Source organism: Leiobunum rupestre, chromosome 7, assembly GCF_980474605.1.
Source record: "Leiobunum rupestre chromosome 7, qqLeiRupe1.1.hap1, whole genome shotgun sequence".
NCBI classification, from domain to species: domain Eukaryota; kingdom Metazoa; phylum Arthropoda; class Arachnida; order Opiliones; family Sclerosomatidae; genus Leiobunum; species Leiobunum rupestre.
This window is the reverse complement of record NC_143390.1, coordinates 51,945,441-51,967,585: the sequence shown is the minus strand read 5'-3', so window position 1 is coordinate 51,967,585 and position 22,145 is coordinate 51,945,441. Positions and strand designations below refer to the sequence as shown.

Here is a 22,145-nt window from a genome sequence, read left to right as displayed (position 1 = left end):
TTTTTCCGATTTGCGGAAAATTTTCCAGGAAATTTTCTGGAAATTTTTCCGCATTTTATTTTTCCGGAAAATTAACAACACTAGGGGAAAGTGTAGGCTGTAGCTTTTAAAACAAAAACCTTTCCCTTCGCTTGCTACCTTGTTTGAGGGGCTCAATCTTTTCAAACTTGCCCCCCACGAACGAGAACCAATAAAGACTCGCGTAAGTCATTCTTCTCGAGAATATAGTGCCGACCGAAGTAGTCCGGGATACGTTTATCTCTCGTTTTCTACGAAAAGCGCGCTAAAATGACAGAAATTTAACCCTTGATTTCTTGGCTTTTAATTTTTACGTTAGTGACTTTGGTTTTAAGAGTGCGGTAATTTTATAAATATATTTTTTGTAATTAGTTTTTTTTGCGGTGATTACGGGAAAATGATTTAAGCTGAAGGATATGCCACCACGTAAAATGAAAGATGGCCAACAAATTAAACCAATAAATAAACTATCTCTAAATACACTCAGGCCTTTGCTCGGGCCAAGGATATAAATAATGCACAAAGTGTTACACGGTTTGTTTGACGCACCACTGTATTGTAGTTTTTGAATTATGCTCCTGTAAATTCCACTTTCGTCTAACTCAACAATATCATCCTCAAAATTATTTATCATAATGACTGGGTTTAATATGATTCCTCGCGTTGCCATTTTGACTTAACATGAACCGTAAAACTACAGGCAGCAGACTACTAAAAATTTTAGCAGACACGTGACGAAATATCCCTTTGATCCAAATTTCGTATTTGAAAATATAAATTTACTTTCAACACGAGTTGTGTTAATAAATATAATATATAAGTTTAATATATTATATAAAACAATCATTTACTCTGTTTTAAAAAAAAATTAAAAACGAACTATTTTTTGAGTGCACGGTAACAAATAAACGAGATGCTCATGAAAATGTGAAGAGGCTTCTGCGGGAGGGGGGGGGGGGCGACAGTTATTCTTGAGAATTTTTCTGCCCCTCAAACAAGGCTACACTCTCCCCTATTTTATCTTGGTTTTGGTTAATGGGACTCCTTTGGCGATAAATTTATAAGTTCAAAGATTAGGGGCTGTTCACAAATTACGTAACGCAGAAAAACCACTTTTTGGACTCCCCCCTCCCCCTCGTAACAAAGAGTAACAAATGGAAAGACCCCTCTTCTCAAATTACGTCACAAATATCGACCCCCCTTATATTATTATAGTACGTAACAACTTATATGCTGGTAATAAAGTACAATAAGATCAGGTACTAAATTTTATTGTTTGTAATTTAAACTTGAAATGACAACTGTATTTTTATGCAACACTTTATACCCACCCGTGGGTTTTATTGTGGTGTCTTATCGGGGAACGCTTTTCCGTAAGCAGATATGAGGGACGTAAGTAGAGCGCTTTTGTCCATTTTTAACAATGAAAAATCAATCTAAACTGAGGAAAAAATTAAAAACTTTAAAAGTCACGTGGTAGATCCAGACTAATCGTTCTCGCACTTTTGTCCATCCCGAGCGGGGGGAAATAGGCGAAACTGTAGATCAAGGTCATATGAAATTCTTTTAAACGTGAGTAAACCAATGAAAATGCTTATGTTTTTAATAATTACGACTGTTTCTGAAAGTTATGAAAATTTTATTCTACGATATTAAAAATAATATGTGTTACGTAACATTTTAGTGAACCCCCCCCCCCCCACGTAACAATTAGTAACGCTTGCACAAACCCCCTCTCCCCCCTACCGCGTTACGTAATTTGTGAATAGCCCCTTAGTGATGGTGATAAATTGTCAAGATCAGTGGCTTTATTTATCCACTTTATGAAATATAAAAACACTGGATAGTTGATTTGGTAGATATTTTGCATTGCTATCGTTATTATGGAACTGAACGGCTGAGGAAAAACCGGCCTTTAAAGGGATCCATCACTCACAACAGGGGAAGGCATAGGGGTCACAAAAAAACTGGTTTTGAAGCACACTGCAAGTCTGGATTTTATGTTACCCCTATGCCTCCCCCGGTTGTGAGTGATGGATCCCTTTAAAGGCCGGTTTTTCCTCAGCCGTTCAGTTCCATCCAGTAGTTTGCTTTTCCACAGTGAAAAAGAAATGAAACGGAAATTGATGTCCATTCCAACATTCGACTTCAATATTTTACAAGAAAAAGAATATGACCTGGTTTGTATCAAAATTAAGAATTTTACTTTTCAATAGAAAATAAGTTACAATAATAAGAAAGCTCTTTCGTAGTTTGCCTTTCCGCAATAGTCTTTCCTACTATAATTCCCAAATACCTTGAATATATAAATAAATAAATTAATTCAGATACAATATGTAATATATTTATATTTATAGGCTATTCTCCAAGTTTCGTATACATTTTTAATTAATTATTAAAATAATAATAATTTAATAATAATCCTTTAATTTTTAAAATTATTAAAAAAGCTTTATTTTATAATCCCAATTATATGATTACGTTATTTGGAATTAAAATTTAATTAAAAAATAAAGTGCGATGACACTATAGCTATTACTAAGTATCATGGAACGTTTTTAGTCTCTAATGTAGTCGGAAGTGATCAAAAATTGCAAATGATATATTGCAAAACACAAACAAATATGAGGAAATTGAATTGTAAAGCTAGTTGCGAAGAGGTGAAATACACCGTCGAGTGACGCGTTCACCTTTGTTAGGTCCAGATAAATAATAAAAAGATTATCTCTGCAGGGGTTCCCCTTCGCTCGGATCCGCGCGGCGCTCGAAAACTTCGACGGACCCATCTCCGGTACGACCCTCCAGAGGTCCCCTTTGAATGGAACTGAACGGCAGAGGAAAAACCGGCCTTTAAACAAAAATGTAGTTCAGCTGCAATTTCTTGACATACGAACATGATCTTATTTTCAACCTTAATATGTGAAATTTTTGGCTATGGTGGTTTTAAAAGTGGTTTTAGAGTTTTCGACATATTGCAACTGTCTAATTTGGACTTTTCTGTATTGACTTGAAGACATTTCTTTTTAGCCTGGGGACTATATTCCTCATTCGTTGATATTGACTCCGATAAAACGGATAAATATAGTTTTTCCTACACTTCCGAAGATAGGTATTTCTTAGATGCATATTAGGTTTTATAATGGGTGTTAGCCATTTAGGTATAATTATTGCTATTCGCTTTAATATCAGAGGAGCTTGGCGGGTAAGGTTGTTAAGTATATCCTCCATTTTGACAACATTGTTTAGATTAAGTCTAATTCCGGACGGTTGAAATTGATTTACCTATGGATAGCGCTTTCTTTTTACCGGAGAGGAAATCATGATCTGATATATCTGAATCACTTTATTGAGTGTGCTATAAATTCTCGAATTTATATATATAAGATCAATAATGGTACTTGATTTATCCGCGTAAGTCGTTTGGATTTTGTTAGAAGTTAAAAATCATTAAATTAAATATTTTTAAAACACTATATTAAGTTCCAATATAATTCTCATAACTGTTCAAAATATAGTAGTATTATCCACTCACAGATAGCGTCTACGACATATAGCTCAAAATTCGAAAAAGAGTGCGTCATGAAAACAGTTGCTTCGTTTCGTTGTTGGTAACGCTTTTAAATATAACTGTGTAGAAATATAATTAAAATGAAAATTCTAAAAGCCCCAGATTTTTTCTATATCATAAAAATCCATGAAAATTGGGAAATCATTTGGATTATTTTTGAAATCGGCGAAATCTTTGGAAATCAGTCTTTAGGAAATCATGTTTTTGATTAAAAAAAACTGGAAATCTTAAAAATCCGCGATTATTTTTTTAGTTATAAGTTCACTGAATATCGAAAAAATCTGTAGAAATATAAAGAAATGTTTGGCAATGTGAAATACAGTGTACAATTTTGGTTCGCTTCATCCATGCTAAAGCAGCTCAATTAAGTGAATTTTGTTTAGATATAATAATTCACCTGACCATCATGTGTTTAAGTTTCGATCAGAAACTAGCTGTATTCTTAGCGGAGTTACTAAGTAGCATTCAAGTTACTAACAAGGAGACCTCCCGAAGTGTAACCCACCGATTTTGTTCAAACTCGGGGGATTGGTAGACCTTCATGTATCATGAAAAATACTAAAGGGAATTTATTCAATGGGCAACCGTTTTGCCATGGCAACGAAAAATGTTTTTGACAACAAAAAAATTAAATTTTCCCATTGAAAAAAACATTGGATTCTGTGAAAAATTTTAACAAATTTCAAAAATTCGAAAATGCCAAAAATAGAAAAAGTAGATAAAAATTGACAAAAAAAAACATCAAAACTGATCAACTTTTGATCAATTTGAGGTCAAAATCCCATGTTATTTTTAGTGGGAAAATTTAATATTTTGTGTTGTCAGAAACATTTTTCGTTGCCTTGGCAAAACGGTTGCCCATTGAATAAATTCCCTTTAGGATTTTTCATGATACACGAAGGTCTACCAATCCCCCGAGTTTGAACAAAATTACACTTCGGGATGTTTTCTTGTAAGTAATAGCCGTTGCCCTAATATTAAAATGTTTAATTTTGATACCTTCATGAAGCTCTTATGAGCCGCCAAAAATTGCCATAGCCGACGGTATTGCACGTCGTCTCGGCGGAGTATTGGTTAAAGTTTTCAACTAGCAATAGTCGCACCTCAGTTATACCTCATTGGTTACGACATTGCCTCTGCGCAATGATACCTTACTTCACGACGTACAAGTTTATTTAAACCTCACAAGAAAGCCGTAATACAGCATATGACAATCGAACTTTACAACTGGTTCGCGTTATAAACGCTATATACACCTAAAACTACCTAATTATAACTATTTGATATTACTTTAAGTAACCGTCTAAAATATTTCCACTTATAAGATGTTCAGTGAGCCATTTTTCATCTATGCGTCGTCGATACACTACGATAGAGTTCTGGAAATTTTCGAAAAGACATTTCGGCAGATTTTTTGCTGAGTGTGATTTTTGGCACTTTAAATATTTAGTGAAAAGTTTAAGAATTATTGTGCGTAATGATTTTTGTTAGGGACTGTTCACAAAAGACTTGAAATCCACTTTTTATCCGTAAAAAAAGTTACGATAAGAAAAAAACCGACGGTAGAAATACTATGAATCCTTTCAATTATTATAAACGTTCGAGGGGCATGTCACTATATATAATGACTTGTTGAGGTTAACGGTAATAGTTAGTGTAGGGAGCTGATGGCTCGAACGCGTGGCATGCAGGGCTTGCCACCACCCTCCTACGCATTGTAACCCGGCCACCTGAAATAAGGGCTTCAAAAGTCGCATGATGACTTAGGCCTAAGGTGGTGCCTTGGGTATTAGCCTAGCTGATTATTATTATTATTTGTTATTAATAATTTTAACGATGATTTAATAATTTTAGTAATGATTTAATAATTTTAATGATGATTTAATAATTTTAATGATGGTTTAATAATTTTAATGATGATTTAATAATTTTAATGATGATTTAATAATTTTAATGTTGATTTAATTATATTAAGGCTGATTCAATAATTTTAATGTTGATTTAATTATATTAAGGCTGATTCAATCATTTTAATGTTGATTTAATAGTTTTAATGTAGATTTAATAATTTTAATGATGATTGAATAATATAAATGTTGATTTAATTTTAATGATGATTTAATAATTTTAATGATGATTTAATAGTTTTAATGTAGATTTAATAATTTTAATAATGATTGAATAATATAAATGTTGATTTAATTTTAATGATGATTTAATAATTTAAACGAAATTTAATAATTTAAACGAAATTTGATAATTTAAACGAAATTTAATAATTTAAACGGAATTTAATAATTTAAACGAAATTTGATAATTTAAACGAAATTTAATCATTTAAACCAAATTTAATAATTAAAACGAAATTTAATCATTTAAACGAAATTTAATCATTAAAACGAAATTTAATCATTTAAAAGAAATTTAATAATTTTAATAGTGCTTTAATAATTTTAACGTTGATTTCATAAATTTAATCATGCTTTAATAATTTTAATGTTGATTTAATAAATTTAATCATGCTTTAATAATTATAATATTGATTTCATAAATTTAATCATGCTTTAATAATTATAATGTTGATTTCATAAATTTAATCATGATTTAATAATTTTAATATTGATTTCATAAATTTAATCATGCTTTAATAATTATAATATTGATTTCATAAATTTAATGATGCTTTAATAATTATAATGTTGATTTCATAAATTTAATCATGCTTTAATAATTATAATGTTGATTTCATAAACTTAATCATGCTTTAATAATTTTAATGTTGATTTCATAAACTTAATCATGCTTTAATAATTTTAATGTTGATTTCATTATTTTTTTAATTTAATCATGATTTAATTCTTTTTATTCATGAATTAATAATAATTTAAAAGAATTGTTACCGGCTCGCTTGTACATTCAATTAAAATAAAAATAAAAGAGTTTCCACTATTGTACAATTAAAAATATGGATTTACATATAAATAAATATTTTTAATTGTAAAATAGTGGAAACTCTCTTATTTTTATTTTATTTTATTTTACTTTATTTTATTTTAATTAATAATAACCAAAATCACACGGAGGTCGAGCGTTCTTTATGCAAGACACCTTATTTCAGGGATCAACTCAGTAAGAAACCGCTAAGCAGTGCGGAAAATCGCGATATCACTGGGGTTCCGGGGCTATTGGAAAAACCTAGTAAACGCCAATTTTTAAAAATTCCGAGTTAGAAAATTCCAGTACATAAGCGAATGATACACGTACTGGAAAAATTTCAAGTTGTACTAGTAAAATACATTAACGTTGTCATAAGAAATAATTTTAATGAAAATAAAGAAACTGAAATATCTCAAATTTCCCAAAATTGCCTTTACTCAATTGCAAGTTATGAAAGGCAAAATATCCAGTATATTTGGCGGAAAAATACTAGCACAGATTTCCGGTAAATCGGTGGCGGGAATTTCGAATTTCGCCTATTTTCTGTTGAATTCCTAAGGCTTCTAAATGAATCATGAAAATTTCCAAAAGGAAAAGTTTCAACGGCCATTAGGTTTGCCATGGCAACCGAAAATGATTTGGCAACACAAAGGGAAAATTCCTTACCGAAAATAACATGGGATTTTGAAAATTTCCAAAAAAATTAAAAAAATTTAAAATGCAAAAAAATTGAAAAATTTGATCAAAATTGACGAAAAAATAAAATTTATCAAAATTTAATAATTTTTTTCAATTTGATGAAAATGGGTAAAAATGCAAATGATTTGAGAGAAAATTAATAAAAATCGATTTCATGGATAAACAAAATCTTAAATGTGATAAAAATCAACTGTGTTTATCAAATTGATAGAATGAGATAAATTTGACCAAATTGGACCCAATTTTGAAATAGTTATTAATTTTGATAAAATTTTATAAAATTAATAAAAATATTCATTAACTTTGATAAAATTTAATAAAATTGATAAAAATATTGATTAACTTTGATAAAACTTAATAAAATTAATACAAATTGATATATTTAATATAATATGGCATAAATTTTGATAAAACCGAAATATTAGAACACTTTTTGATCAATTTTTGTCACTTTGATTAAAATGGGTAAAAATGGATAAAAATAGATATAATAATAAATAGAATTTCATTGCAAAAATATTGTGCAAATAACATTAGATAGTTGAGTCAAATGGTATATTTGTTCACTTTGTTCTATAAATCTATTAATGTAAAAGACTTAGGCCTATGGTGGTGCTTTGGGTATTAGCCTAGCTGATTATTATTATCATTTAAATATTTCATTGGCAAAATATTTTAGCTGGCGGTGAAATGTCGTATCCAATGGTTGACAAATTGAGGGGGTTTTAGACAACTTGCTTTTTAAAGCAATAAACAGTAAATAAAAATAAATAAATAAATAAATAAATAATAAAATAAGACGTATGTACAGTCCCGATCAAAAGTTTCTGGCCGTTTTCTCTTGGCAGCCATTTTATTTCGATTTTAGGTAAAGAGCCGAATGAGGGCTACTATGAAAGTTTACCCCCCTTAAAATTATACATGTATGCAGTGAAAATTAATGTCCTACCACCATCAGGGCGCGAGCAAAGCGGGAAATAGCCAAACCCCTCCAAAATGACGTCATGAAAAAATAAATATAATTATAATTGTTCGAAGCGTCATAATATTCGGAAACCAAATCTGGTTTCATTTTTCAAATCGGTTTGGTGGTTGTAAAGTTATTGAAAAAATATTGATGGCGGAAAACATGAAAATTAACCCTGATTTAATTTTTAAGTGCTTTGTTTCACTTAAAAATTAAATTAGGGTTAATTTTAATATTTTCCACCATCACTATTCATTCTCCATGACGTTATTTTGGAGGGGTTATTTATTAATTAATTTTGAGTTTTACTGTAGTGTAGTCTAAGCCTTTAAAAAGTTTTATCCTGAGTTCTACGGTACCACATTTCCGAAGAGAACACTAATTTGATATCTGTTCTTTATTGTTAAGTTGTGTAATTTAAGAATTGAAATTATAAACACGAAAGATTAATTTTCCATTAATATTGAAAACATTCGCTATAAGTAATCAAAAGTTACATTCTTACAAACTAATTTCAATTAAAAAATATTTTAAGAGTTTAACTTCTTACCAACTAGTTCTTCCTCTTCTAGCAAAACGTATTCAGTTAATATTTCACACATCGTCGCCGTTAAAACAAAACCACGTATCTTTTCGGTGGCCTTTTTGAGAAAAATGGATTTTTAATTTTGCAGGGACTTGTGAAATCGCGTGTTAGGTTTTTACACGCGAGTTAATTTTATAGTTAAATAACTTAGTTTCAATATTGAATTTATGAGGATTTTAATTTAAAAATATTTTGCTGAAGGGGAATTTTTAGAGATACGTGGTCTCGCGTCATGTAGTGAAATAGAAGCTGAAAATAAGCAAGATACGTGCTTTTGCGCGAAATGCATTGTGAATATCAAAGATACGTTTAAATCTATCTCGATTTAAAAAAAAAGAAATTCAATTGCAACCTATAAATGTTTTTAATGTTATATAAGTAGAAGGAAAGTGAGGGTGTGGCATCGATCCCGGGTTCGGGTTTGGGTTCGGGATCGAAATCCGGGATTTAAGGGTTGAAATGGGGGTAAAATCATCGAAAAGTCAATGTATTTAGGGTATTTCTCGCGACGATTTGTTTTCCCGTATATCAACATATTGTGTCCAGGCCAACTTGTTCATTTATCTACGCTTATCTCGAAAGATACTTGAACGTATATCTTATCAAGTTTTATCGTACGGAATAAGTTGAAATGATGTAAAAATTGATAACCTAGGCGGCGCGTGCGCAGATTCCCCGGGAGGCGCGGTTAATTTGAATTGAAGTGTTTTGACGTCATGGAATATTTGTTGTTAAAGTAGAATGGAAATATTTTTAAACTTCATTTTAATAGCATTAACGCGTAAGTAGTACTTAAATATGCTTAACACTTGAACCTATCTCACGAGTATTTCAAACGAATATTTTAAGTATGAGAAACGTATTGTTCTCAAATGATACTTGAATATACTATAAAAGAGGTTGTATAGCGTTGTAGGAGGTCATTCCACGGTTAACTGCGGTAGCTATATTCAAGATGCCTAAAGCCCAACATATTTGCCCTACGTGCGCGAAAAGTTTCACTACCAAGTCCTCCTTAAATCGGCATGTTAGAGAAGTACACGGTGATAGACATACGTTTGTCTGTGAAGTATGTGGTAAGAATGTTGCTAGATTGGAACATTTCAAGAGCCATCAACGAACTCATGACTTGAACGCACCCGGCCCTTCCGAACCCATGGACCTGTCTCGCACACCGTCACCAATGCAACGTTCGCTAGCATCTTTCCGTCCACCATCGCCATACCGTCCACCTTCACCTAGTCTGCTTCAAGAAATTCAACTGGAATCTATCCAACCATCTACAGCGGATTTACCCAACAACCCAACGCCATCACCTGTTCCCGCCTCATCAATACTTGATGAAACACCACCAGCATCTCCAAGTATGGTCCAGGCCTTGAATGATACGTTAGCATCTATCCGTTACAATGCTGAAGACTATGATATTGATGCGGGGATGTTTATCGGACGTTACCGAGCCGCTTTCAGTAAATTTCTAATGGAAAGACTCACCAGTAAACGTGGAATTAAATGGTTCCTACTCGTAAGATCGGTTTATATGAGACCTTTAGGGGGTGAGGAACAAAGAGCGGAAGTACGACCCTATTTCCGGAGCACTATGCAAACAACATTAACGCCCGATGTCATTGAAAGCCAGCTGAATGAATGTCTTGAAACAATACAGTCAGCAGCGGAAAACTTTGAAGCGACAGGTATGTACTAAAATTTATAAGTTATATTTTGAACTAAAACATTATATTTTTGATAGGATCGGGTTGGGTAATTGACCGTGTTCTGTATGTAGAATTAAATGTAGCATCTTACCAACCGTTGCGAGGGTCATCGTATATGGAACTACCTGAAAAACTATCTCGACGTCACGCGATTCTTAATATTAGAAACGAAAATGACGAGAAATGTTTTCTCTGGTCAATTCTCGCTAAACTTCACCCAGTTCCTCGGACTCAAAACGCTAATCGTGTTTCCAAATATACACCTTATGAAAATGAACTTGATACCAGTGATATATCTTTTCCTTTCAAATTAAACGCTACGGAACTTAAAAAATTTGAATTAATGAATAATTTATCAATATCTGTGTTCGGCTTTTCGGGAGACATATTCCCTCTTTACGTAAGCGCTAACAAGTGTTGTAAGGAAAGGGAGGTTGATTTGCTATACATCACCGACGAAACTAAAGATATTGACGATGGGAATAGACATTACTGTCTTATACGAGACCTAGGAAAACTGCTACAGCATCTAACAAAACACAGAAATACAAGTTATTATTGCAGGTAATTTAGTTTCCAATATATTAGTTTGAAATATACTAATTATTTTCTGTATTAGAATGTGTCTTCACCGATTCAGTGGAAGCAACGCTGAACAGCGACGTGATGCGCATATCGAAGAATGCGCCACTCACGGCGTCCAAAAAACAGTTTTCCCTACTAAGAAGAAGACGGTTTATTTTGATAAATATGAGTGGACAGAAAAGGTAAAAATAAAAATTATTTAATTTAACTCTTAATGAAATGAAATTATTAGGTGCAGTATGTATTTTACGCCGATTTTGAAGCAATCCTACCGAGAGTTCAAGGATGTGATCTAGATCCCGATATAAATACCAGCAAAGTAAACATGCACATCAGCTGCGCGTATTCGTGGGTGTTTGTTGGACCTGACGGTAAGTTATTTGACAAAATTCCCTTTTAGATATATTACAATAGGATACTTATAGGTGTACCTGTTCGAACCGATTGCTATCGAGGACAAGATGCAACTCGAAGATTTCTGGAGTCTATTCTGGAATTAGAGAAGGAGTTGATGGAACTCATTGAGACAAATGTACCAATGATTATTACCCCGGAGGAGGAGGAACAGTTTCAAGCTGCTACGCATTGCTACATTTGTCAGAAGCAGCTAAATCAGGGAAATATGCCCGCTGTTCGAGATCATTGCCATTTCAGCGGCAAATATAGGGGGCCAGCGCATAACGTCTGTAATCTTCAAAAGAAAGTTCCAGAATTTATCCCTATTTTCCTTCATAACCTTAGCAGGTGAATTTATTAAGTTAATTAACCAGGAAATAAACCTAATAATAATAAATCTTCATAGATACGATTTACATCTTATATGTCAGGAGATTGGTCATTTTAAGGAACAGACACTTGACTGTATTCCTTCCACTAGCGAAAATTATATTTCGCTGAAACTAGGTAAAATATATTTAATTATGAATTTAACCTTAACATTAATTTTATTGTTTTTTAGGGAGATTTCGGTTTTTAGACTCTTATCGATTTCTAAGTGATAGCCTCGATGCTCTAGTATCTAATCTCGTTTTGGAAGGAGCCAGTAAATTCCAGATTGTTAAGAAATATTTTGAAAGTGAGAAAGTTCAACTGCTTTTGCGGAAGGGGGTCTACCCATACGAGTATATGGACGATGAAAAGAAATTTGACGAGACGATGCTGCCACCTAGAGAAGCGTTTTTCAGTTCATTGAAAAATCAAAATATTTTAGAATCTGATTATTTACACGCCCAAAATGTTTGGACAGCGTTTAATATTCAAACATTAGGTAAAATTACTATAGTATAAATATTTCAAATCTCTTAACCTCGGTTTTCGTAGGGGAATACACCGACCTCTATGTGAAAAGCGATGCGTTGCTCTTAGCCGACGTTTTTGAAAATTTTAGAACATTATCTATAACCCATTATAAATTAGATCCCGCTCACGCTTACACCGCACCAGGTTTAGCCTGGCAAGCAGCTTTGAAGATGACCGATGTTCGCCTCGATCTCATACTTGATATAGATCAACACTTATTTATTGAAAAGGGTAACGCTTTTGTGATATTTTAAATATTATTGTATTTACATTGAATTTTTAGGGATTCGAGGCGGTGTTTCAATGATCTCAACTCGTTATTCTGAAGCGAATAACAAATATATGGCCGACACATATGATTCGTCTAAAGAGAGCAGTTATATATGCTATTTAGGTAATTTACATTTTTAAAAAAATAAATAATTTTTTTTATTTTTATTTTTTTATTTTAATTATTTTAATTTTAATTATATTAATTAACTTAATTTAACTTAATTGAAGATGCTAATAATTTGTACGGTGCTGTTATGTGTGAACCACTACCGCTAGGCGACTTCCAGTGGGTTCAGGAGGATGATTTGCAAACACTCAGTGAAAATATTCTGAGTATTCCCAATAACGTTGAAAACGGATACATTTTAGAGGTAAATAACAAGTGTTATAATTATTGAATTATATTTTTAAAGAATTGTTTCCTTTGCAGGTGGATCTTGAATATCCTCCAGAGTTGCATGACTTACATAACGATCTCCCAGTAGCGGCGGAATCTAAAGTTATTACACATGATATGCTATCTCCATACTCCAAAGATCTCTTAGGAAAATTAAATATTAAGGAGAATCAAAGTCTACCAAAACTTCTTCCTAATTTAAATAATAAAGAGAAATACATAGTACATTACCGCAATTTAAAATATTATGTAGAATTAGGTTTGAAAATAACCAAGGTTCATCGAGCTCTAACCTTCACTCAAGGAAAATGGTTAGAAAAATATGTTAGATTCAACACTGAACAGAGGAAATTATCCAAGAGTTCATTTGAAAAGAATTTCTGGAAACTAATGGTTAACTCTGTTTTCGGGTAAATCAATTTAAATAATTTATTGCTGTTTTTTCCCTTACTTCATTTAATTCTTTAGAAAAACAATGGAAAATTTACGGAAGCATATAAATTTCGAGTTGATTCATAAACCAGAAAGAATGTTAAAAGTTACAAGTTCCCCGCAGTTTGAACACTTTACCATCTTTAATGAAGAGTTAGCCGGCGCTCATAAGAAGAGAGCTAAAATTGTTCTTAACCGGCCTATATTTACCGGATTCACCATTCTAGATTTATCCAAGGAGCTCATGTATCGGTTCCATTATGGATTCATAAAAAATACGTACGGGGACAAAGCATCACTATTATTTACAGACACTGGTAATTTAATTTAATATGCATTTTTTATTTAAATAGTACTAATATATAAAATATTTACAGACAGTTTAACGTACAACATTAAGACGGATGATGTTTATAAAGACTTTGAAGTTCATAAAAACCGCTTTGACTTCTCTGATTATCCACCTTCGCATTTCCTTCATTCTAATCAGAATAAAAAAGCTCTCGGTTATTTTAAAGACGAGACAAATTCGCAGTTAATTCAAAGCTTTGTAGGACTTCGTCCAAAGCTTTATTCTATTAAATTGTACGGGGAGTCTAAGACCGCTGAAGAGATAGAAAAGGAGTTGCGATTGGGGAAATCTTTAGAGTCAATTTTAAACCATAAAAAGGTTTGTAAGGGCGTTGCCATGAACGTTATTAGAAACGTCATCCGCCACGAAGACTATGAACGTTGTCTTTTTAATCAAGAAACCATGTCAGCCGAGATGATGCGTATAGCTAGTTTCAAGCATGAACTATTTACTATAAATACTAGAAAACTTTGTTTATCACCAAATGATGATAAGAGATACATTCTACCCTGCGGGGTTCGTACATTAGCGCACGGTCATAAAGATATTGAAAAATTATAATGAATGCTTGTATTTATGTATATATAAAAAAAAACTGCTATTGCTATAAATTGTAAAAAATTATTTTATTGAATACATTTTGCACATAAACTCTTTAATCATTTTATCGTTTACATATTTATCTTTCTTAAACCTAGACACAATGTTATACATTTCTATTCCTTTACACCTGTTTATAGCAAAATAGATACAGAATGCTCCACACGTATTACTAGAATTACTCTGTAATTGATTAGAATTAAAAGTTACAGTTTTACTGTTTCGTTCAATAAAGTCATTAAATTTAAAATAATCTGGCGGGTTTCCAAAGGAATCCATGAATTCACAATTTTTATGTTTAGAAAAATATATTAGAACCCAGTGTTCTCCAGGTTCAGCACTCGTATCGGTATTTACAATAAATAGAGAAGGGAATATTTTTACGTATTTAGGTAGCTTGTCAGCCGCGAACACGCCTTGAAATATACTTTTAGTACTTAAATCTTTTTCAAGTATTTTAGTTATCTGTAGCGAATCCATTAATTACTGTAATCGAAAATCACGGTTCGATTTTTATCAATTTCAATCAAATTTTGAAACTCGGCGTAAATTAGAATGGAAATCGTCTCCGGTAACGGTTTTGCAAATTTTAATTCTAATCTCAGGTTACTGTTTTTTACAAGATGCAAGTGATTAGCGTTGTTATTAAGATCCGAGGTTAAATTGTACGCGAATAAACAATTTCCGTTAGGGTAATCTTCCCGACTTATCTGATTCCCTTCATCTACGTTCCACTGATTAGTTTGAATGAAAAGATTGCAATACGCTTGAATATATAGATTTTCCTCAAAGTTTAGAGATAACGCCTTATGAGGGACGCTGCTACCGTCAATGTACAATCCAATGCTTGATAAATCGAAATGTTGAAAGTTGTACGGGGATTTTTTCAAATCTCCTAGAAACGCTTTTTGTTCCACAAACCCGATAACAACTTTCTTAGGTGCTTGTCCGGTAAATAAATGATCTTGCACACTAGCCATAAGTCCAGCGGGTATAGAAAATGAGGTGCACTCCGAACGAGTTACAGGATATTTAGCGGTTCCATATTGTAACGCCTTGGCTTGAGCGAGCGATAGTTCCGGTATCACTTTAACTTTCCTCAGATAAAGGGAAGCTGATAAAATCTCCACTTTACATTTTACGTCGGAATGAACGCAAAAAGCTGCTCTATTTTTATCGAATTTAAATTTCAAATCAACCATATTTAATAAAAAGCGTGGTTGTTGACATAAATCAGTATGGACTACGCCTAACAAGTCAATCGCCCCTTTTTGCGCTAAACTCGCTCGTTTAGAGAAACCATCGTTATCGAAAAATGAATCGAACTTTCCAGGCGTATCCCGATAGAAAAGTGAACTCGTTAAATAACTTTTTTTCGCAGAATCTCCGAACGTTAATAAAGTTTGTATCATACTTTTATAAGCGTAATTTTGACTGGAAGGTGTTACTGATCTTTCATTAAGAAATACGTGGACGTCGCTAAAAAGCGAATGAAGAAACAAATTCTCGGGGGCGATATTGTCAGCTGGAGTTCCGGCGGCCCCACCCGCAACACCTGGAACCGCGGGTTGCGGTAGTTGACCATTATCTTTAGTTACCTTAACTCGAACGTGCAGCAAAGTTTGTGAAAGGTCTATATACGTTTCAGAGTTACCGTTGATAGAAAATGTAATTGATGCGTTATCAACTATATTTGATATTGGATTATACTCAACCCATTCTCCACCAATAATCGAAGATTGTGTCATAGGTACTTGAAACAAATCTAGCTCGGAATTTATACACTCAACTGAGTGCGGGTGTAAAAGGGACATTATGAGAATATATCGGAACGTTTAGGGAACCGTCCTTTCGCTATCCTGCCTGCTGTTGAAATGGCGCTTTTCGATTGAGTTCGTTTCCTTTTATTTCCGGAACCCGTCATTCTTTTAATATGATCCGTAGCTGAAGATGTTAGTCTCATGGCTTCATCAGCTGCTGAAGCTAAAGTTTCCCTTCCAGCGTTAATAGAATGCGATTTAAGCGCTGTTTTAATTGGGACTCCGCTAACAACATCGGTCGCTACTTTCGCTCCGGTACTTAAAAGTTTTTTTCCCAAGTAAGTAGCGCCTTTCTTCAGTAAAGGTACCGCGAATCTAAACGCTGAAGATAATATATTTCCTAGTCCATGTCCTCTTTGCACGGCTAAACCTCTATATACAGGTATTCCACCGAAACCAACCTGGTTTAAATAGTAACTTTCATAATCAGTTCTTGAAGGTGAATATTCAGACCTCATGATGTTAACTGTTCGCTCTCTTAAGCTAGAATGAAGGTGTGTCCTGAATGATTAAAGGTTTATAGTGAAGTCCACATTTTACGGGGTTTAAAATGTAATACAACGTGAGCTTTTCCACTATGAAACTGTATTGGCTCACCTAAATCATCTGTTATATTAATCTCTATAGTCTTAATATTATTACACACGACTGGTAGGTAATGAGGTTGTGAAAATATTTTTGTAGTTGTTTTCCCATTAGACTCGGCTTTCTCTTCGACGCTTATGATTCTTAATAGAGGTGCTAAACTATCCCCAACAACGCTATTTTCAACCAGATCGGAATAAACGAATAAGGAATGTAACCCAGCGTTCATATCAACTGGGTAGGGGGTTATCATTGAATTTAAAATGGTGAAATCATTATCTCTTCTATCCTTAAAACCTAGTAAAATCGATAGATCGGGGCCAATTACAGCTCTGATTTTCGGTTGCAATTTAACTTTAATTCGATTAGAATAATTTAAATAAGCGAATGTAACTTGTTCTTCTTCTTGGTTGTGGACGTTCATAACATGTAATAGTTCTTCCGGAGTTTTATAAAAACCCGCGGGAACTTCAATTATTTTATCATATTCGAGAGGGTCTTTAACTAGAGGGTTATCAGTCATTTTATCATATTCGAGAGGGTCTTTAATAACCAATAGATTAGGTTTTCGAACGTTATGCCATGTCCGAGGATAGCTTATTTCCGCTAACCCAACTTCGTACTGTTCCTCAAATCTTAACGGTTCAGCTAAATACGTTCGAAATTTACCAACGCTATTATCTTGGTAATATAATGACGAGGAATCTGAAGGTAGCGTTACGTAAAAACTCATTTTAAATCCACTTCTTGTATCCAAGAATTAAATGTAGGGTCGTAATCTTGCCACTTGACATACAGTTCTACGCGACCGTCCGATTTTTTCCTCTTTTTTATTACTTTTTCGATTATGAAGTAACAGTCTTTTAAATCTCGACCAACAATCTGAACCTCCTCTCGATAGAATACTCCTAAAATGGGGTTAGAATTTAAATCCATCAGCTTATATACAGGTGGGTCACGTGGTAGTCTCTCAGCTATTTTAAACAATTCTGTAGTAAAATTCGGGTTATATTTCTTATCGAAAATTGATAAATTTCTACTTATTCTACAAATATCTCCAATTTCAAACGCGTATGTTAACGGAGGAGAAAAATTTACCGAACCGTAAAGATTTTTCCATATTTTAGCAGAGTTATCTAGAGTAACTTCCGCGGGTTTACATTTAATTGATCTATGATAACTATTGTTATAAGCGTTTATAATATCATCTAAAACGTCGATATATTTAAGGGTGTTATTCTGCGTGAAATAGCGATATAAACGAGATTTAAAACTTCTAATGAATCTTTCAATAATGGACGCTTTCATTTCCGATCGGGTAGCGAAAAATTTAATGTTCCTTCTTTCTAATTCACTCTGCACTTCTTGACAGACAAATTCGTTTCCATGATCACTTTGAATTCTTTTCGGTTGACGGCCTTTTTCAAAAACGTTACGTAACGCTTCTAAAATTGTTACACCTTTCTTATTTTTAACCGCTACAGCCATAGCGTATTTGCTAAATATGTCGATAATACATAATACGTAGCGAGATCCTGAATTATATTTAGACAGCTTCTGAAAATCTGCCAAGTCCGCTTGCCACTGTTCGTCAATTCCATAAACAATAGTTCGATTTCGTTTGAATCGTCTTCTAGCAGGTTTATGCAGCGTATATGTATCCTGCTTTATTAGAAATTGTTTTACTTTTTCCAATGAAACCTTTAAACCTTTATGTCGAGCTGAATTATAGAGCGCTTGAACTCCAGCGAATGACCCTGGGTCTGCGGGGTTAGTATAGATCTGCTCAAGTTCTTTCTCCATATTGGGTAATATTTTGATGTAATGGCATGTAACGCCAAAAAAGGAAATTAAATAATTCTAATATTATAATAACTATGATAATTAATACAGCTGTGATAATTTTCGGTGATTTTGAAAATGATTGTGATAAATAGGCTAAAAGTCCTAAAGAGACCGTTTCTGTACAACCTTCCATTGTAGGCTTATACTATGAAATGAGAACAAAATTATCAGGTTAATATATTTTATTTAGTATGTATCCAAGATCTTAGAGGACTAGGTGAAGATGATGATAACATTGAACTACTTGGTGGTGTATGAAATACAGCGAATGTTTTTAACAGTGTCAATCTTACAGGATTTTTAATTAAACGTTTTGAAATATTTGACTTATGAATGCCCTCGTAAAACTCTGTAACTCCTATAGGATCAATCGCTGTTCCAGGCGTTTTTCTCACAGCGTCATACAAAAGATCGATTATATTAGATCCTCCAATCACTTGTCCTCGAATAGAAAGCTCTCCTGAGTTAGTCCATCTAATATATCTCGGATCTTCCGTAGTCGCTCGGTATAATGAAATCGCATCACTAACATAAGTTGCAGGTAGAGAATAAGATATTTGCGCGAACCAGGTTTTAGGCCGTTCAGAGTTTTCAATAACGGGAGAGATTTGCTCTTTACGTACGTAAGTTAACCGTCGTTGGAGAGTTTGATTGTATAATGCTAATTTCTCTGATTCGTTTAAATCTGGATTATCTAGAATAGATTTCATTTCATCATCGAGTGTCTTCTCTTTTTGAAGTTCAGGTGTTTCTTCTGTTTTGGAAGGTGGAGTGTTTTTTAATCTCTCCATTACATCTTCAGGTACTAGAAGCATTTTTCGAGCCATCATCGGTTTATAGCTCGGCTTATTGCACTTCCGGCGACTGAGCTAACGATAGATAGCAGTGGCGCTAATAAAAATGGAAGAAAACCACCTTTTTGTACCAGTATCTTTCGTCGTTTTGATATAGGATTCTTCTTCGACACGTTTCGTATAACCGCGCTATGTTTCTTTAACCGCTTACGATGACGTTCTGACAGTTCAATTGTTCCGTGTAATACATTTATACAACATTCAACGAGAGCCAGTATAGCTTCCTTGCTAGCGTATTTAATAGCTGTCTTTCTTTGATTTAGATTACAGGATGTCAGGAAACGTAGAAAGTCTAGGTTTTCCTTTACTCGTTTTGAGACATCCATTTAGAGATTTTCTTAGCCTTTCTTAAAGCGCAATGAACAGTTTCGGAATGAAAAGGGCAGTTTAATTCAACGTCTTCTAGTTCTGATAATTTAGGACAACCGGTATCTTCGATGTTAGTTACTGGAACACCGAGGAGTGTCGATAATACTGCAGCTTTTTCTAAACCTTTGGTGAAAAACGAAGTAGCTTTTTCCGCTATCTGATTGCAAATGTCACGTCTCGTTCTGTAAGGACGTTCGCCGTCATCCCATCGAAGATGACAAATGTTATGAGATATCCATCTGCATTGTCTTTTATTTTCGTTTGAAAGCTCTTTGAAAGGGCATGGAGATTTGAAAGTAAACACTTCCGATTCTTCAGTTTCTAATACTACGTAAGCTAATTCTTTAATAATCCACTCTCGATTAACCCTAAAAAAATTCCCTTCTATAATACACTTCATTTTGGAATAAAGACAGCCGATTCTTCACCCGGTATTAAACCTGTTCGTAGTAAATACTGATCTGGGGTGTGAGGTTTCAAGTCAACTAATAAATACCCAAATTTCCGTGACGTAGCTTGTTGAAACGCATCAATAACGTATTTGCTATTGGTTGGAGATATCTGCCTCGCGAGATGATAAATTGTTGATTTATCTCGTGGTGATTTAAAAATAAATAGATAATGAGCATTTAAATTTAAAGTTCTTATTTCTTTTCCGGGGTAATAAAGGTTTTGCATTAAAATTAGTACGGAGGTGTTTCTGTGATGAGATCCACGAATAAATAAATTAGTTACATCTTTATTATTAGATATCTCGCATAACAAATCGTCTAAAATAACTAAATTCCTAATTTGCGGGTTTAATATATTAACATCGAGTAACCCTTCGTGAAACTCGACTGAAGGTGTGTGTTCTAATATTGATTGAAATAGTTTCGGCTGATACTCGGTATAACACCATATTATCCTCTCCGGAGGAGGGGATATACAGGTCTTCTTATATTGAATCAACCGTCCCACCAGGAATGACTTTCCGCATTGGGTGGACCCGGCTACAAGCCCATTCATTGGATGTTGTAAGCTTAAATCCATAATGGTAAATGAGAATCGGAACATTAGTGCAATCAATTTTATTAACTTTTTAACAAGTTTTTAGCATTGCATATTATTAGTGACATTATATTATTTAAAATTTCTTTCGACAATTCACAGCGAATAGTAAACATTTCAATAATATTTTCACAATCTACCGACATAATTATTTCATAAAAATGCAAATCTACGCGCTTAGAATAATCCGTCATGATACAATCATGCTGGAGTTGAGATGGATGATCAATTTGACAGCCATTGCACGCTTTCTTAAGAGCTTCGTGTAATTGTTTAATTACAACGTTAGTCATCGCCTCCTTTATTTCCTTGATTTTCTTTAAACACTTCTGAATAGACTTGTACTGGTCGAGGAAATTCAACCAAGAAGATTGAGCGAAAGCTACCCCCTCTTTAGTCGGTAACAGTTTTCCATAGTTTACTCCATAACCATGGTACATTTGTCTAACATCTAAAACCTTTTGTTCGGCAAATCTATGAACCGAAAACCGTTTAGTTTCAGAACCTGTGAAAACCCACGAAGTTTCAGCTTCGTTATTGAAATAAGCTTCAATGGCATCTTTCTTTGTCCATAGCTCTTGCAGTTCCGCTTCTGTTAGTTTGATACCCTTTGTTAAATCTAATAGACCGCAGTAGATGGTTTCATCTGCATAAACGATTAACCCTTTGTCAGCAGACACAGGAAATGAACAATTCCTATAAAATAAATACATTAAGACAAAGTTAAGAATTATCACTGAGTATTCCTACTTACATTTTAAGGTTCCTCGAAGTCACTTCCAATACAATTCAGATGGTGAACTTTCTAAATATGGTCTTACTATTATACGGTTTTCCCTTTTTATACTCTGAAATTATTTATCTTCGATATCTTATTTTTTAAAATGGAGTTTAAAATTAATTCCATTCTACGTATACGCATTTTGAAGTGTATCGCGTTACGTATATAGGAATTTACCCGGTCCTCATACGGAATCACGTGTACAATTACAATACTTGAGAACGATACGTTTCTCATACTTAAACTTTAGATATTCGTTTGAAATACTCGTGAGAAAGGTTCAAGTGTCAAGCATATTTAAGTACTACAATGATATTAAAATTAAGTTTAAAAATATTTCCATTCTACGTCATTTTAACAACGAATATTCCATGACGTCAAAACACTCAAATCTATGTTTTAAATTCAAATTA

General features: G+C 33.4%; 2 protein-coding genes and 1 non-coding gene across 3 annotated transcripts; 1 reads left to right on the top strand and 2 right to left on the bottom strand.

Annotated features, from left to right (window-relative positions):
* Window positions 1-4,594: 4,594 nt before the first annotated feature.
* LOC149937030 (U4 spliceosomal RNA) lies at window positions 4,595-4,734 on the bottom strand. Its single transcript, XR_016472709.1, has one exon. It is a non-coding gene; the product is annotated as a U4 spliceosomal RNA (small nuclear RNA).
* A 5,581-nt stretch (window positions 4,735-10,315) lies between these two features.
* Window positions 10,316-13,385, top strand: LOC149937029 (uncharacterized). Its single transcript, XM_090180710.1, has 12 exons — window positions 10,316-10,469; window positions 10,526-11,054; window positions 11,110-11,257; window positions 11,308-11,446; window positions 11,501-11,819; window positions 11,878-11,978; window positions 12,034-12,342; window positions 12,396-12,605; window positions 12,658-12,768; window positions 12,876-13,018; window positions 13,078-13,329; window positions 13,374-13,385. Exons 1-12 carry the CDS (start codon window positions 10,316-10,318, stop codon window positions 13,383-13,385), a joined length of 2,427 nt encoding a protein of 808 aa, XP_090036836.1.
* Window positions 13,386-21,027: 7,642 nt separating this feature from the next.
* Window positions 21,028-21,716, bottom strand: LOC149937028 (uncharacterized). The gene is made up of 3 exons (XM_090180708.1): window positions 21,706-21,716; window positions 21,092-21,647; window positions 21,028-21,036 (listed from the first exon to the last, which is right to left on the bottom strand). Coding segments are annotated over exons 1-3 (567 nt in total). The 5' UTR covers window positions 21,708-21,716.
* Window positions 21,717-22,145: the final 429 nt, after the last annotated feature.

Bases quoted from the DNA above. Each gene is read 5' to 3' on its own strand.
- LOC149937029 (XM_090180710.1), top strand. From the start codon at position 10,316: ATGAGACCTTTAGGGGGTGAGGAACAAAGAGCGGAAGTACGACCCTAT. The intron at 10,470-10,525 runs GTATGTACTAAA...TATTTTTGATAG, and splicing joins GGAAAACTTTGAAGCGACAG to GATCGGGTTGGGTAATTGAC. The intron at 11,258-11,307 runs GTAAAAATAAAA...TGAAATTATTAG, and splicing joins AATATGAGTGGACAGAAAAG to GTGCAGTATGTATTTTACGC.